Below are 17,583 nucleotides of genomic sequence, written 5' to 3' on the forward strand. Positions count from 1 at the left end.
CTGCCGAAGAGGAGGAGGAGCAGCAGCAGTTGGACACGACCGCCATCTGGCTAGTGCTGATGGAATGAGGGCACAAAGGGGGTGGGACAGCACCACGCTATCTGCTACATGGAGGAACTCCAAACACGGCATGAGCTCGCTTGGTCTCAAACCGTGCTCCCCTTGGATTCAAGAGACCATGGTCTGTCTGCACCGGGGGAGGATCCAGAGAGAGGAACTATAGAGTTTGGACTGAGGGGCATTGGCAGAGCTGTGTGTGGGAAGCCTACGGCTGAAATAGCAGGGGGGCTGCAAGCCTAGACTGAGACATTTGGCAGAACTACACTGTGGGGCGACAGGGAACAGTCCTCCTACGCGCACTCTACTCTCACTCTGACACAACCAGCCCTACCTTCTGTCAGAGAGTGTCACTCCATTGCAGTCACTGCCCCTTAGGGTGAGCAGCACTAACCTCTGTGCACACCCAGCCCCTCGCAGCAAGTAACAAGTCTCACATGTTGGATACCACTGCTGCCGGTTTGTCGTGTACGAGACCTGACCAGCCTGCGGAAAACAGCAGGGTATCCCCAGGCAGTCGCCTACTGAGGGTGCTCACAGCATGCTGGGATGACAGCAACATGCAGTGCAGAGGGCCCCCAGCCTCCTCTGGCCCTTACCGTGTGTGCTGCTGCAGGTGGGAGAGCTGGCGGAAGGCCTTCTGGCAGTAGCTGCACGTGTAGGGCTTGGCCCCTGAGTGGATGCGAATGTGCTGGGCCAGGTAGGAGCTGTTGGCGAAGCTCTTGGAGCAGTGAGGACACTTGTGTGGCTTTGTCTCCGTATGGGACTTGGAGTGGATCTGCATCTCCGACTTGGAGTAGAAGGTCAGCGAACACATCCGGCACCTGGGACCGGGGCGAGGGGAAGAGACAGTGTCACACAGGGGCAAGCCCCAATATGTATCAACTCTAACTGGATGGGGACTTCCACACTGCATGAAGAAGGGACGTTTTCTTGCTATGTGGTTCTGGGGAGGGTTCACCCAGGACACTGTGCTCAGCTGCAAGCAGTCCAGTCTCAGAGGGACAAACTTAAGATAGGAACTGGCAGAAGAGACCAAACGATACCTTGCGGCCAGACAAGTAAAGGTCTCAGAAGAACCAAAGAGGTTAATTTTTTAGGCTTACAAGAGAGACAGGGCAGCACTTTGGAAATTTTCCAACAGCAATCTGAAGGGGACAGGAATAATAATTCCCAGACAAAAAACACTTCATTCATCTATGATTTATTTCAGTCAAAAAAAGGCTGGAAAACCTGGAAATCCCAGGTTAAGGTTCTTCTTCCTAATAAAAGGTAATTCCATGTACTGCAAAGTCTGCAAAAGCAGTTATGACTAAACTGACTTAACTCTGCTCCCAGTTTGAGAGAAGACACTGGAGTATTTAGAATACAAAATGATGAGAACAACAACAGTGCTGCTTTCCTAGCGGGTCTCACAAAGATACTCTGCATATCAAATGTGGTATTTCACTGGTCTAATGGGCTTTCATTATTTCAACCTTACGGATGTGATGCAAAATGTTTTGTCTAGGAGTTTCGATCCATCTGTTCCTACAATGATCAGAAATGTATTTGGTAACACACAGACTCTTTGAACAGGAAGAAGCAGTTGGCATCTCTCTGCTATGGATGCTGCTGTTAAAAACTGTTCCTCCATCATGACACCAGGCTGTAAGAGAAGCTTGCACTGTTTTACAATTCAAGATGGTAAAAGCTTTTGTGGTTCATAATTTGACAGAGATATAAGTTGCATCCAAGTTACTGGACTTTTTTTTTTTCCCCCCCCAAATGTGTGCCAACCAAGGGGCAGAGTTAAGGTTTCTCTGAACTTCGTTTTTCCATTTGCAGACTTTTCAATTAAAAAAGACAAAATTGAACCTGCACTTGAAACTTCCAGGGTCACATCTGTGAGGAAAAATGCCACCCAGAAGAAGTCTGGCTAACATGAACTCAACCTTCACAGAACATTGACTTATGTTTTTGTCTGGGAATTTCCTCAAGTTTTACAAGCGGTTACAAAACTACTCAGTGACAAAATTCTCTGCAGGTATTACAAGCCACAGTGAGTCGATCCTGTTCTTCCCCATATACATCTCTTCCCAGGAGGATGCTTCATTGAATCTACGATCGTGACTATTTACGTTGAAGTTAGAAGCTTTATGAAGTGTGGAGTCTGATTAGCGTATGTAATGTAGGAAATATTTATCCAGCACCTACCTTAACTTCCACAAGCCCTTCCAGCCACAGCTTGATTTTAAGCCATTTAACTGGAAGCCGTGCCTCCCTAGCAAGCACTCTACCACGCACCTGCTGTAACATTTTTTCCCTCTCCATCACTGTTCTTTTACATTCATTATCATCTCTAACAGCTGTTACCACCTTTCCTACCTTCACTTTTCTCTTAATCCGCTTTAACTGCAAACCCTAACAGAACATGCAGGCTAAATACATCCTTACATAAATCCCCCCTTACACACACAACAATCCCTTCAAACAGAAGGGATTTGGCTGTTTAGCCCTAGGTCTATTAGAGATAGGAGGAGCAAACAGAACATCAGAATCTTCTTTTTTTAAAAGTAGCTCTTGGTTTACAAACCCAACTATCTCCAAACACTTGTGCAGTTTGTTCCAGAGTTTCCAAAATGTTTCAAGCTAGACTTGAACACAGCATATGCATTTTGCAGTTATCAATTCATACTTACAGGATGAGGATTGCATCCTTGAAAGCAGCAATGCTAGAAAGAACTTTGAGGTGAATACTGAACTGAAAAATACCTCTGAATTGGCAAGTCCAGTTCCCAGCTAATGCAAGCAATTATGGCATAATCCCCTGCATGACTTTTATCAAGCTCCTTCTCAGCAGATGCTTACTTCCATTACTCTCAATTGAACTCTGTTCCCAGTATCAGTCCTCTGATAAGGAACCATACAATTGAGAATATCTCCCAGTGCGATGCTGTGATAACATGGCTAACCAAAACAAAGGGGAATAGCAGGTATCATTTTTTTAAACAGGAATGGTGCGGTTATTCTTGCAACAGCATGTCTAATTCTGAAGTCCATGTAGTCCACAATTACTGAAAAACTCAGACAAGTTCAGCTAACATAAAGAATGATTGCATGTGGAAAATCGGCTTCTCGGTAAAGATTCACTGAGCCCAGTCTATCTGGGTTTGGAAAAAAGCTTGAAAGATAGCTTGATCAATACCCATAAGTCTACGTAAGACATACAAGTCTACGTAGGGAGAAAAATATCAATTACTAGGGGCTTGTTTTATGAGGAAAGAAGGGTATAATGAGAAACAATAACTGACAGAACAAGTTAAAAAATACAAGAGGAAATAGGAACTTTCCAACCATGAGAATGCATCTTTGGAACAATGCTTGGAGGCTACAGAATGGTCTCAATCACTTGGCCCCTACAATCAATATTTTGAGAATCCAGCTACCTTTCTGAGAGAAATACCTTTCTAAGAGGTTTACTCTAGTTTAAATACAATGCTGGGCACTAATCTCTTCTGTGCTGTACACATGAATATATATTTTAAAGTCTATTCCATTCTGAAAAATTCATGAACTCTACTATGTCATCAAGTCTAAGTAGTCTCATGCATTAAAATTGTAGTGCCATCTACTTTATTTTCCATAACATTTGTGCATCCTTTCCTTTACTTATTCGCTTTGTCAGGTTATCTTCCTTCAGGTCAGAAATTCTGTAAAATAAACTTTAATGAAGAGAAACAGACTGAATGTCCTTTTCCATTTTTGAAATAAAATTATAAAGAAGGTGTTGCAAAACCTCTCCAGCACTTGCATAAAAATAGAAGATAAATCTGACTCTTAGCAAATCCCCCCCCAACTGAATTTAGCAGCTATAGAGATACCAGTATTGTTTTTCAAACAACATTTTTAAAAGTCTTGCAAGGACTCATTTTCCAATTATCTAATTAGCAGCAGCCCTGAGAGGGCAAGAATGTTATGTAGCATTAACAAATTCATGAGCCTTGTGAGTTAAAAAAAGCCCTGGAATATAGCAGAAAGCTGCATTTCAGAGAGTTTTGTATTGTGTGGTATCAGGCATTTTCAAGGGAACAAATGATCCATTTAATTAAGGGCTTTGCATGCCTCAGACAACATCAAATATTAAAGGGGAAGATGCAATCAGCCCTCTAGTGGGCAAATATGGATTAAAAAAACATTAAATCTATATGGATAATGAGAACATCACATCTCACACTAGCAGCGTTTCAGTATTATACTTCAGTGAAGTTCTCTTGGTTGGGGAGAGGAAAAGTTGGCAGTGCTCCTTGCTAAGCATGAACAAAACACTATATGAAATAATTTTTTTCCCTCTGTTTAATATCCATTTTTAATCTTTTCTCCTCACTGTGCTTCTGAACTACCACTACTTTCACTGTATTCTTTCTGAGAGCAAGTAACAAAAATGACTGCATCATTCCTATTGACAGTATGACACAACATCCCTACAGCTGCTTGTTATGGCTCTGCAAGTTTAGACAGCCTAGGAGAACATACTCTTAACACAGAGGTTCATATAAATAGTTAATTTAGCACCCAGCCATATGCCAGAGATCAAAAGTAACCCCTTCCACTGTTTATAATCCTTTCTTTTTATAGAGAATCTGCAGGGAAATAAAGTGAGACGTTCAGAGAATGTTCATGTTAGACAGAAACACCCTCAAAAATCATGAAATGCCAGTAAAAGGTGGATGTACAATTCTGATTCTGCTCCCATATGAAAGTCATCATGATGAGTCATAAGCAAAATGATGCTTATAGCAACTAGACTACAACTCTGGCACACAGTGTATTTTTTTCCACTTTTCATGGAATATTCCGCCTCATTCATCAGATGCTGTTATGAGATAAAATACCATCTGAAATACCAGCTCATAGTAAAATTTGCCTAACATGGATTAACAACATCTTTCAATCAAGTGCTTAATTAATCAGTATCACAGTTGTGAAAACTATGTAAGCTTTTACATGGCTTTAAGAATTCAAATTCCTAGCATCTACTGAGATTAGTCTTAGAAGTTAATTGAGCCCTTGCTCCTTCTGTTGGGCTACAAATACAAGTTAGACCACAAGTTAAAAAAAAATCAAATCAGGAAGGTCTGAAGTTAGACGATGATAAAAGTAAGTTTAGGTTATCAGAGTCAGCAGTTCGTTTAGCAAAGAAAGAAATGTACAGCCTTTACAGTGCAGAGTTAATGAAGTAACTAATGCAAGCATAGCATAATAATGAATGCACAGTTCATGATAGATGCTAATTTAACCCTTGCATTCCCCGATTATTTTTAAAGCTGAAGTTAAACATCTTCTTGCTAGTATTTTGTAAGAGGCAGGGGAAAGGAGACAGAACTAACATCCAAGACACACAGCTAGAAAATTTGGGTAAGACCTAAATAAAACCATCGAGTATGAAGATGCCAAATAAAAGCCTATGAATTGTACCTCTGCTGACACACTTCTACACCCAGCATCAACTCCTATTCAAAAGTTAACATTACACTTCCATTTATCAATGTATACTACTGGCATGTATGCTATCAAATGTATCAGCTACACTCAGAGATTTTAGTCAACCATTTCCACAGTCCTTCAGACACTTGGTGACTTGATAAGGCTACAGAAAAGCATAGTCTCCTGTCAAGGCAGCAAGTGTTTTTAAGTGCTCTCACCATATATCACTTTTCCAGTTCTCAAGATTTGAGGGCATATTCAAATGATCTTAAAAATACCAGACACAGAATTTTGTGGTATTTCAGCATGCTTCACAACTTGCCTGTCTTCTTTTAATGACTCCAGCATTTATGCTTTCATCAGTTGCATTTACCTGCTTGTGTCACAGCCTCGCACTGGGAGCTCACATGATGTCACTCAATTCCTAAAAGTCTTATTCACAGTCACTGCTTTCCAGGATACTGTTTCCCCATATTCCTTATCTTTAGATCAAAGTAATTCAGTAGTACCCGACACTTCTGTCTGATACTGTTTTCCACTGTGTCCAAACACCTAGGCCTCAACTCCTGACTGCTGGAGAAGTCACACAGTATTACCCAAAAGGCTAAGTCTTCCATTGGGCTGTATTAAAATACATTTTGCTTGAATAGTTCCAGTTTAACAACCACATAAAGCTTCCCTATTTTTTTAATCCATCCACCAGCATTGCTTCTATCTGTAAATTATCAGCCATGACTTTCTGTTGACCTCCAAATCATTGAACAACATCAGGCCTAAGATCTTGTCTACCAATTTTTTAAATCATTCACCATTAGCATAAAAGACCAACAAAACAATAAAACACAATAAGGTGTTTCCTAGTACAGTGGTAACATGCAAAAGTTAAAATTAAAAGAATACAGAACGCCCATGAGAAAGCACTAGCAAATTTGGAAATGCCAGAATTAAGGTCATCCATGTCCCATAATTTGGCTCTGCAATGCAGGTGCGTTCTGATACAGCTTTATTGACTGTTTCCACAGAACTGCATCCTTATTATGTTGCACAGACAGATACTTAACAAGCAAGAGTTCAGTTTTTTTCATCACCACTCTGTACAGCCTCAAGCCTCATTGACCACATGCAATTCAAACCTCCTGAAGCAGAATCACTCATCTGTTGTACCCACCACAGAAGTATCAGTGCTCCCTAAGAACTCACCTATCCCCACAATGTCGCTGTTTTATTTTTTTAAGGGAATGGAGTAACAAAAGACAGAGGGGTGAAACACAGTAAGACAGACATACCCACTAATTCGCAGTGGCCAAACTGATACCTGTGACCACTTTTTTCCTTTAAAGGAAAATTCATATTATATACATTCAAATCACAGCTCCTATAGATTTCTATGCTACAGCTATGAGATGCAATGCTTCCGCGAAGCAAAACAGGGTATGACATGTAACGGAAGACTATTCAATGATACTTGAGATTACGGTTTTGGGAACCCCAATGTTAATTATTTCAGGATAACTGTCTGTGGTCATTTTTAGCTTGTGGCAAATGCAAATCCACTGAAGCCTAGACCTAACTCATATTTGCACATGCTTCAAGGCAAGATTATCTGCAGGCCTGAACCACATGGCTGCAGGATACCATAGCAAACCTGTGGCAGAGGCAAGTGTAATCTACAATTCTTCAAACTAGCAGTCAAATGCCTTCCCCAAATCATCCTTCTCGATACTGCAACCCCATGTCAATTTTTTTCTTTTTTAAATAAAACACTCCTTTCAGGCTCTCTGAGTAAACATGCAGGATGCTGACAGACTATCACATACACAATAACTATAATCACATAATCAAGGATGGTATCAAAGTGCATTGACTCAGTAGGGCCAAATTAAGGTGTGATCAGATACGATGTGCAACAGAATAGTTTCGAAGTTCTCTCTCCCCAGTTGAAACTGTAACTGCCCCCCTCATTCCCTTGCACACACTCATTCCCTTGACATGCAAGTAACATTTGCTAAAATTAAAACTCATGACTCCAGAACTTTTACTGTTAAGTCCTTCTGCTTGGCACTATGATGAACTGATAGTGCGTGCACACACACACACACAGTTACAACATCTCAGCAGAAGGGCATAACACAAGTTTTTACCTTATTATATACTGAGGCATGTGGTCAGTCTTAATTCTGACATTTTCTAACCTCTAAGCACAGCATTCATATACAAAGCAAAGCTTATGTGTACAAACTGCATGTGTATATATGGCTGTTCATGTGCACCTGTACTCCCTACAGTTTTGAGATAAGACAACTTAAACCAAATCTGGAAAAGGGGTAAGGATCTTTAAGTCACAAGTCTCATAAAAATATGCACCTGGGGAAAGAAGAGAGACCCTCTTGGAGCCCCCTGCTGAGGGAAAGGCTAGTAAGCTCACCCTTGATTAGACATCAGAGAATCCACACAGGAGAGAGCCGCTGGAAACCAGGCTTCATTAGTTCCGCTGCTCACGGAACTACTTGTTAAAAAAAAGCAAACAGAAATTCCAACATGTGGCATCATACTGACACCCACGTTGGTCATCAGCAATCTTAAGATCCACTGCACAGAACTCTGCCACTGCAGCTAGGCTGATAAATGACAGCAATGGTAGTTTGTCACCTTCTTCTAGCCTTAGGAGGGGACAAAGTTCTTTGCCAGAGGAGGTCACATTCTTCTGCTGACATCAGAGACATGGCAAAATTTAGAAATATTGGGTTTAATATTTCTAGGCTTTGGAGGGAATGTGGTCAAACTTTCTGCCTGACACCTCAAGCTTAATTCCCGCTTTGCCCTTAGCTTTCTAGCCTGTTGCAATCCCCTCTTCTCCTGCACCAACAGCCAGGTCCAAGCTCTTTAGCCACAGGCCCCAGCCTCCTTATCCACTACTGCAGTGACTCTTCCCTGTTTCATTGCCCCAAGTACCTAACATTTGCTTCTTCTTCCCCATGTTTCTATTTGTCTGTCCACACCCCATGCTCATGTCCTCACCTGTGCTGCTAATTCTAGGTATCTCATCTTCCAGCCCCTAGCAGATCTACCTCATTCTTCCTCCCCGCAGTCTTGGCCCTTCATAGCATATCTCTGTGCTGTCTCTCTCTTGCAAATAGACTCCCCATTACATCCTCTGTTGCACTCCCTAGTTTGTAGGCTGTAGTCTTTTCTCCCTTCTCCTTTCCGATTCTCATCTCTGCTCTACCAAGTTTCCAGGCTTCCTGGACACAATCAGCTCCAGGCCCTGCCTTCATCTCATTCCTGTCCCTACTACATTTGAACCAAGTCATGTCTTCTCGCACCTTGCCTTTGTGTCCAACAGAGGAGGGAGGTTAATTGTCAACACTGGGCACAAAAGACTCCCTTCTGAAGTACAAGGAGCAGTTGTGACTGAAGGAAAAGCACGCTTGGCCCTTCAGCACTAGTCTAGAAGATGCTTATTGCTGCAGAGAGTACACATGTAGCCCAGCCTCATATAGAAACTGAGAGGTTAGAGCGTATTTATCTCTTCTGTGGAAATAGACAGTCTGGTCAGTACCTGGAGTCATGCAAGCCTCAAGAAACATCAAAGATGATCTAATATTCACATATTTCAACTATCAAACTCATCTCATGCATCTCAGAGCATGCTTAACAGATTTTTTCCAAGCTTACAACTTGGCCAAATTTGACCATATTTTCACAGATACACGTGGCTTAAAATAAGCCATAGCCATCAGATTTCAAATCTATTCAAAGCCATGGGAAGCTCAAACAGCAATGCTAAATCCAGTGTAGGGCAGAAAAAAAAGGCTTGAAATGAGACATGTCTGAGAACATGCCTACCTGCTGTATTCAAACCACTGGCTCCCCTTGTGTACCAAATTTCCACACTAAAGCAGGCCTCCATTCAGCTGCTTCACCTTCTACAGCTCAACTCTGCTTCTTGCTAAGCTTTCTGTGCTCTTTTTCACCCTGGACTCACCTCAGAAGCTTCCTATGTCCCTCAGCTGCTTATTGTCTCCCAGACCTAACCCCTTCTGCCATTCCCACAACCTAGTGAAAGTAGGGAAACTCAGAACTAGTGGTGGGGAACAGAGAGCTTCTTGGTTACAGTATGATGGCAAGGCCCTTCTCACGCATACAACTTTCCTGTTGGTGTCCTAGGCTCCAAAGCACAGCTCGCAAAACTATTCCAGACTATAAACTGATATTTGTCCTAGCCTTTACAAACTTAATACTGGAACCAAGCAACACCTATAAAGAGCTCTCTTCTGCTTGCAAAGAAGAAACTATTTAGAGAACGGTTTGTCAGAGAGAGAACTGATAACCTGGCCCAGATAGTCTGAACCACTTCATCAGTCTTGTCCACTGATCACATGACACCCCACAAACTCCTAAAAGGGCAGAGGCACAGGCATCAAAACAGTACTAAGAAACAATATTACTGTCTCGAGAACCTATGCTTGCTCTCTCTTCTTTAGCACCTTTTAAAGCACTGAGAAGAAGCCATGTGGTTCACACTGTCAGCATCTTACTAAGGTAAGGCTCTTGATGCCTATCTCATTTTCCATGGAAAAAGTAAATTATACAAAGATGTCAGGGAAGATTAACCAAGAGCTGACAATGAATCCAGACAAGACTGAAGTGACATTACTCATCAAGGAAAATGCTTCACAGGACTTGGTTAGATGCTGTCCTCTGCAGGTGCAAGCACTCTTCTAATAGCACAAAGCAAAGCACCAAGGACTCTGCCAGGCTAATCCGAGGGCTAGATGTCCAAGATCTGCAAGCAACACCATCATTAGCAAAAGTCTCACACCTTTTCTTACAAAGAAAAATCCAGTCACAAAGACTCTTGCACCACTTTCAGAGCAGACTACTAATTCACTTCTGGAAAGGATAGAGCAGCAAAACAGCTGCCATTTGCTGAAGCAGGAATCTCTACACTCAGTAGAGAATGGATGAGCTGCAATATGAGTATCACCTTTGTGCTCCAATTCCTTCCAAGTCTGCCTTGCTGTGTTGCCCATTCAAGGCCTTACTCTGTCTTCACCAATACACTATGAGTCAGGAATTAGGGAAATCAGCCACCTGCCCAAGCACTCAGGACAAGAGAGCTCACAGAGCTCAAAAAGAAACTCAAAACAAACAAGCAAAATTTAACAAAATAATTCCAGGCTTTAGGAATTAGGTATTTAAACAAAAAAAAGTCTTATTGATCTAATATAGTACAACTCCTTGCAGTCATCTGACTAGATTGTCCTCAGTGTATCATCACAAGTATCAGTGAAATCATACAAATGTAGAATGTATGAATGCAACAAGCAACTCCTCCTCCAGCCTCAGAAGGGAGCAGGAGTACATGAACCTCACCAACAGCCTTAATTTAGCGAGGATATGTCCGCATACTCTAGTAACAGGAACTACTCAAATCATCTTCTAGAATGCATAAGGAACCCAGGAGTCCTCAAAGTTTAAACTTGCAAGTCCATTCATACGTGTAGTATGGAGATTGTTATTTTACTGTATTTCAAAAAGGTTTTCACAGCTCCAAGACAAGATAGCATTTTCCTTTATTCTTTCAACAATTATATTTAGTTCCGAACTTGCCCATGGAAAGCATCAGCCAAAGAAGAGATCCCAAGGAGGGCAGAAGTACTCCTTGGTGGTCTTCAATAAATCACAATTTAGCTATCTTGCACCTTGGGACTGCTCAGAGGGAGACCTGCTTGGAATGGAGGCTCGAGGAAGAGGCAGAGATATCACATTGAGATTAAACATGACGACAGGAAATCTTCCTGATTACATGTTCCTACATATAAACTCATTCGTTTTTTTCCTGCAAAGTCTTTTTCCTGAGCTATTACAGAGACTATGCATTTTCAAAAGTTTCTGCTGAGTCACTCCACCTGGTCTTGGGCATTTTTTCCAAACTTACAAGTAAACAAGGAGCTATAATTAAAGCCTTGGTTCAGCTTTAATTCTAGTGTTCATTGCCAATTGTGTCCCCTGTAAATACATATTTAACAACCTAATTAGCAACCCAGACTGTAAGCAGCTTGAGTAGTGTGGAATTGTGGCTAAGGCCCAAAATAAATGGTGGAATTACAAATAGCAAGCTACCTAACACTCCCACCCCTCTTCACCATACGCTGATTATATTTTCAAAGTAGAAGAACTGGGACATTGTGTAAGAGAATAAAAAGGCTGACACAAGCTCTGGTTTTGTACCCATTTAACTGTATGGATTTAAAAATGTAAACATTTTTAAAATGCTATAGTTAAAAATGAAACAGTGCCTGGGGTAGATGCACTGATTGCATGTAGATGCCCTCATATGTTGTGACTTAATTCCAGAAACACAACTAAATCTGTACAAAAAAAGAGGGTCTAGGATGGTAAAAAGGAAACAGACAGGATCACGGGCACACAGTAGGGAAATGAGAAGTGCTAGGGACCATCTTCTATTTCTGTTTCCATCTGGCTACTAGTTTGCCTCTTACTGATCTTAAATGACCCTTTAGAAACACCTATCACTAAATTACCCACATGTGCTCCTGCTTCCTGAGAGACCATCACGCTTCCTCCCTAGCACTTGCCTGCTTTGTCCAGTTCCCACCTTCTCTAGAACACCCACATTCCTTATCCTCTAGTTTAAGTATTCCCTCCGAGTTAATCTCTCCCTTTCCCACTATTACAGATTTGTAAACTGAAGCCACATCCCTCCAAGCTCAGAAATCCAACTTCATGGCTCAGAACTCTCCCTGCTTTTATCTGACACCCTTAGGGCTCAGAAACACCGTTATACCTAATTCAGAAATACACTACTTTTTCTGTTTTGTTGGGAATGCTGAAATAGGAGAAGATCACGTGGGGCAATTCACACAGGAGCAGACACTATCACCACAGTTCACTTCCTGCTCTGTGTGCCTCCAGTTTGTAGTCTTTACACTGGACAGACTGGAGTCCTACTTCAGGAGCACCCAGGCAGGCTAGGGCTCTCAGGTACACCAGAAGTGCTCCAGCTGTACCAGACAGTACCACATTCTGCAGTACACCAGCCATGCTACCTGGCTGTGGCATCAAGGATATGGTTTGGCTTCCATAACATCCTGGTCATTAACTAACCTAGTAACATTAACATCCGTATATTCAGGAAATCAATGCTGTCCACTAAGAAGGAGACCCTTAGTTTTGGGTTAACCCACCAGCTTGCAAACACTCCTGATTAAAGAGAAAATTCAACTGTTTCTGCAGCTGAAAGATTCTCTACTCAGGGACTCTACAGGGAAAAGGCAGAGATCTCTTCTTCCCCATGTAACCCTCTGAAGGGTTAAAAACACCCCCATCCCCATGCAATGTTACAGTCAAGGTTTAACCCCACTCCCCACCTGTATGTCTTGCCATCCTTGTGCTGGTCCTCATCATCCTCGTTTGACAGCACAAAGGGGTCACTCATCTCTGGCAGCCCCGACTCCTGCAATCGTTTCTTCTTCCGGCCCCGGGGTGGTTTGGGGGCAACTCCCCCACCCCCGCCACCCCCACCACCTTCGGAGAGGGTGGTTGTCCCTTTCTTGGACAGGTCAGGAACCACCTGGAGGGCTGCCTGGGAGCCAGGGGGTAGCGCAGAGACAATCATGGGAGCTGAGATGGGAAAGGTTTGGGCAGAGGAGGCTGTGGTCACCAGGGAACCCGACGGGGAAGTTATCACCAGACCAGGACCTGCAAACAAAAGATGGAGGAAGTCAGTTACTACACCTCTAATTAGGTCCAACCTCCTCATCCCACAGAAGCGAGCTTTATACACCTACTTTTGACTACAACGCAAACAGGGCAGTAGCTTGCCCTCCCCAACACATTCCCAGCCTCCACTACCGGAAGTCAAACTTCCATAAAGAGGGTGTATGTATGGAGTGCCTAGAGATTCATAGTGAAGCCATGCCAAGGCCATCCACACCGTCAGTAAGGCTAGGAATAACCTACAGCCTGAAAATAATTCTCCAGGACCCTCCGTGCTCCCACCCCAGAGTCTCCTTCGTACGTTGCCAAAGTATTTGGAGTGCCCTACCTGCTGTCATGAGCCCCGCAGACTGCACTGGTACCACAGTGATGTTCTGAGTCACAGGGGCTTGGCTGTGTGGTGTCAGCTGCTCCGGCTTGGTGTCTGAGTCCATAGAGATACCAGTGGGTAGGGCCACGGAGGTGGGTACTGTCAGCAAGGCAGGGTAGTGGGGGGGAGCCAGGCTGCAGCCCTTCTCTGTGGGCAATAGCTGCTCCTTCATCTTGTTAATAAACATGGTGTTCTCAATCTAAACGGGTGGGAAGAACAGTTTTCAGAATACCCTGGCACAGCTTCTCCCAGCAGTTGGATGAGCAAGAAATGCAACAGAAACACTTCTAACAGGAAGCAAGACCAGCATAATAGGTTGCAAGACAAAGATCTTACCTGTCCCGAGACGGTGGGCACTGCTGGCCAGAAGTACGGGGAGGAGTTGAAATGAGATTCTTCCATCCTAGCTGGGCACAGGGGGGAAGAGGAAGGGGGAAGGGAAGAGGAGTGGAGGAGAAGGAACACAAACACACACAAAAAGAACATTAAACCCAAAGAGACTCCAACATGGAACTGACTCAGTCTAATGCTGTGACAGTTCCTTAATCTCCCCTGTCTTACTTGAACAACTTCTCCCCACTTTTGAGCTATCTGCCCAAATCCAAAAATTATTTTCAGGGGAAAAAGGTGTCTGCTATTCCCACAGGCTTGGGTCCATTTCAAACGTCTCTTGCCCAATACACCTCCGTGCAAAAAAAGGACTGGCTGCAAACCCAGAACACCTCCAAAATTCCCCAGTTATCATCCACCCAAGTACATGGCATAAATGATGAAGTCTGCATCTGCAACCAGGCAAATAAGCGGAAGATTTGTAACCATCACAGGCAGTCTGATCCCACAAGCGGTGAAAATTTTGGACCTTGCCTGAGCCCCCACCCCAGCTCAACACTAAGGACCCAGATGCAGCAAGGGGACATTAGCATTATGTTACAGAGGAAGAAAGACAGGCAGAGAGAGGGAAACAGACTTGCCCAAGATAACAGACAGCCACAGCAGATCAAGAAGTCAAACTTAGGGCTCCTAACTTCCTGCTGCCCACTGCTCTGCCCACTGCACACCCTTTCTTTTCAAAAGAAACCCAGAAATATCACTGAATATTCCTGACAGGCAAGATCTTCCACTCTCATCCAATGAGACTAGGCAGTGGGAAAATAATCTGACTGCCCAGCTCCTGAGATACCCTATTTCCAAGCGAGATCATGTCATGGCTCTCTATTGCCCATTTCACTTTCATCTTTGGGACAAGATTCTGTTGGACTCTGTCCCCAGTCAAGTGCCCACCGCTCCACCTCAACTCTCCATGCAGTCAGAGGACCGGTTAGACACCAAAAGATGTCTGAAAACACCTGAAAACAGAGGCGTAATCTCTTTAGGAACACCTGGCTGAAGAAGCCCTTTCCATTTTAATCCTTACAGTCCTCTGCATAATAGCATCAGTGGACAAAGTTTGTTACACTCGTGAAAACGTTATTCAAAAACTATAGAAATTAAAACAACGGTATTTCCTGAAGCAGAAGATATACCTATTCCTGAACAAATATAGCAAAACTGGTAGATAAAATACATGTGATAAAAACTATGCTCAGAGAACATCTGGCAGAGCAAGCTGCTTAGAGAAAGCAAGCACTTAGGTTTCTCATGCAGCTACCTGCAAATTTTCCCACTCCTATTTCTGTTATGATGTGGCAGTAGCCTAATTAATGAGTAAATACTGCTTCTGAAGGGCCTATCTCAACCATCAGATAAGCTGAGGAGCATGCCCAAAGTAGCATGAAACACTTACTTTCCAGAAGTACATTATGGCAGAATAAATACATGTGGAATTGCTGCGTGTGAGCCAAAATGCAAAGATAATTTTCCTCTATGTAGAGAAGCAGTATTTAAATGAACCAAATTACCTGATAATTTTGTTTTTATGAATTGCTCACGCAACAGCAAAGCCAAGTATTCCTGCCTCACTCACTCACTACAAATCAACCAATAAACACACTTAAGGATGAATTATTTACCTTGCATCGGTGGCATGCAGTCAGACGGCTAGCTGCCTGACTGAAAATTACTCTGGATTTACAGTGCCGTGATTCAATCAGAATCTGATGGGGTAAGACTCTTACCTTCCTTCCTCTGCTTTCTTTTCTGAGACAAATTAATTATTAAGTACACTGCCCACAGCAAGGCCCTATGTATGTAACGCTTAATTACATGACTTTTTTCTTCCACAGGATGGGCACACATGAAGAGATAACGCATTCCTGGCAATTGAGCGCCACCTGAATCAAGAGGGGGTTTTTGTTTGGAATGTCAAGTTTGGGTTTTTTTGGTGTTTTTTTTTTGTTTGTTTTTAAAATAAGTAAACCCTTATTTGCTCAGCTTCCACATCAAAAACATCAAAGTGAACCTTATTCTGTAAAAACATAAAGTCTCATGTAATAATCTGATGCATTTTCCAAATAAACTTTGTAATTGTCCAAGACTCTCTTGGATCCAACTGCAAACTTCAGGAGTTAAACAGAAAGATGCCAATTTAAACAAAAACCTCACAACAGCTTTCTTATTTAAAGAGTACAAGGAATGAAAAGGCAACTCCATTTCCAGATTCTAAAATCCAGAGCACTGGCCAGAATACTCAGTGGACGCCTATTCCCATCTAGTCCCCTACCAGAACTTCACAGAGCACCTAACTTTTGTTCATTCAGTTTACAAAGTGTGCAAGTCAAAATAAGGCTCTTATTCTTAAAAGATGACTACACTGTTTTCATTAAACTCTCTTAGAATCCACATCCCCATCCAAAAATCTTCATGTTTGAGTCAATCTCAGGCCTCAAAACTTTTGGCTTGAAAGGCTGAAGTGTGATGAAGTTATAAGAACATGGAGGAAAAGAAGAAATGGTGTAAGAGTTGAAGCTTTCATGCAATCTCACTAGCAAGCCAGTCTTCCAAAGGGAGAAAACAAAGATAAGATTCCTCCACCAAACTACTGACGTAATACCCAGAGCTGTCCCTCCCCTACCCGGCTTTTAGGCTAAAGGATATTTTGAAAACATGCACCCCTATTTGCAGCCCCCACTTTAACGCTGCTCACACTTACTTTACCAGAACTCTGCACGTAACCTTTCCAATTGCTCTATAACTACCAGACATGGGCTGGAGCTTCAACCCTGTACCACAGCATGTTCCCACTGCAGTGCCTTCATCATCCCAGCTTCCACAAACGGGCCAGAGATGGGACCTTCTTCCTATTCACCAGTCTAGTATCAGACAGTTGTCAACGTACCCTCCTGATATAAACCAAAAACACCTTCTATGTACAGACCACAAATGTACATACACCAAATAAACAACCGAGTGAACCAAAGAACTCACAAGGGACAAGGAATCTGGAGTTTAGATCTCAGAGTACTTCACAGAATCACATACTTAACGTGCCGGACTTATACTTCTTTGCAGGTCATCACTTTAATCATAAACACACAGATAAAAGCACGTGCAAGTATACAGAGAGGTAGAGGCTGTGTTTCTGGAAGGCACAATCAAGGTTGGATATGCAGGTATTTAGAGGTTGACTTTTGACATGGTTTTGTTTATTCTCCAGATACCTAGCTTTTATTTTCTACTCGGTGTAGAGTTTTCAGTTGTCAAAAGGCCCTAAATATGGCACTTGGGAATGATTTACAATGTTGTTTCATGTTTGCCCAAGGTCTTTGCTCAATAACAAGGAGCTTTCAGGCTTAACTGCTGCAAAACACTAAGGATGCTGAAGGCCATGCAGGCTATTAGATCAAATGCAAAAATGCCTCCACGAAGCTCATAAGCACCAAAAAGTTTAAGCGCCACTACATCTTTAGAACGAGCACATCTGGATGCACATCAGGAATACCCCAAACATGCCGGACAAAGTCCTCAATCCCAAACCCCACACACCAGAGCCAGAATAACTTTGGTGCCAT

At 42.7% G+C, this 17,583-nt stretch overlaps 1 protein-coding gene across 1 annotated transcript in view; it reads right to left on the reverse strand.

Moving 5' to 3' along the window:
* Positions 1-16,915, reverse strand: part of ZNF384 (zinc finger protein 384) — a 23,113-nt gene extending 6,198 nt beyond the window's left edge. The window contains exons 1-5 of the mRNA XM_010292300.1: positions 16,725-16,915; positions 13,973-14,039; positions 13,595-13,835; positions 12,918-13,248; positions 657-881 (exon numbers count right to left, since the gene is read on the reverse strand). Of these exons, the coding sequence (XP_010290602.1) occupies positions 657-881; positions 12,918-13,248; positions 13,595-13,835; positions 13,973-14,039; positions 16,725-16,777 (917 nt within the window). The 5' untranslated portion in view covers positions 16,778-16,915. The remainder of the gene's footprint in view (positions 1-656; positions 882-12,917; positions 13,249-13,594; positions 13,836-13,972; positions 14,040-16,724) is intronic.
* Between the last annotated feature and the right edge of the window lie 668 nt (positions 16,916-17,583).

The sequence above is a fragment of the Phaethon lepturus genome, unplaced genomic scaffold (assembly GCF_000687285.1).
Source record: "Phaethon lepturus isolate BGI_N335 unplaced genomic scaffold, ASM68728v1 scaffold25318, whole genome shotgun sequence".
NCBI lineage: Eukaryota > Metazoa > Chordata > Aves > Phaethontiformes > Phaethontidae > Phaethon > Phaethon lepturus.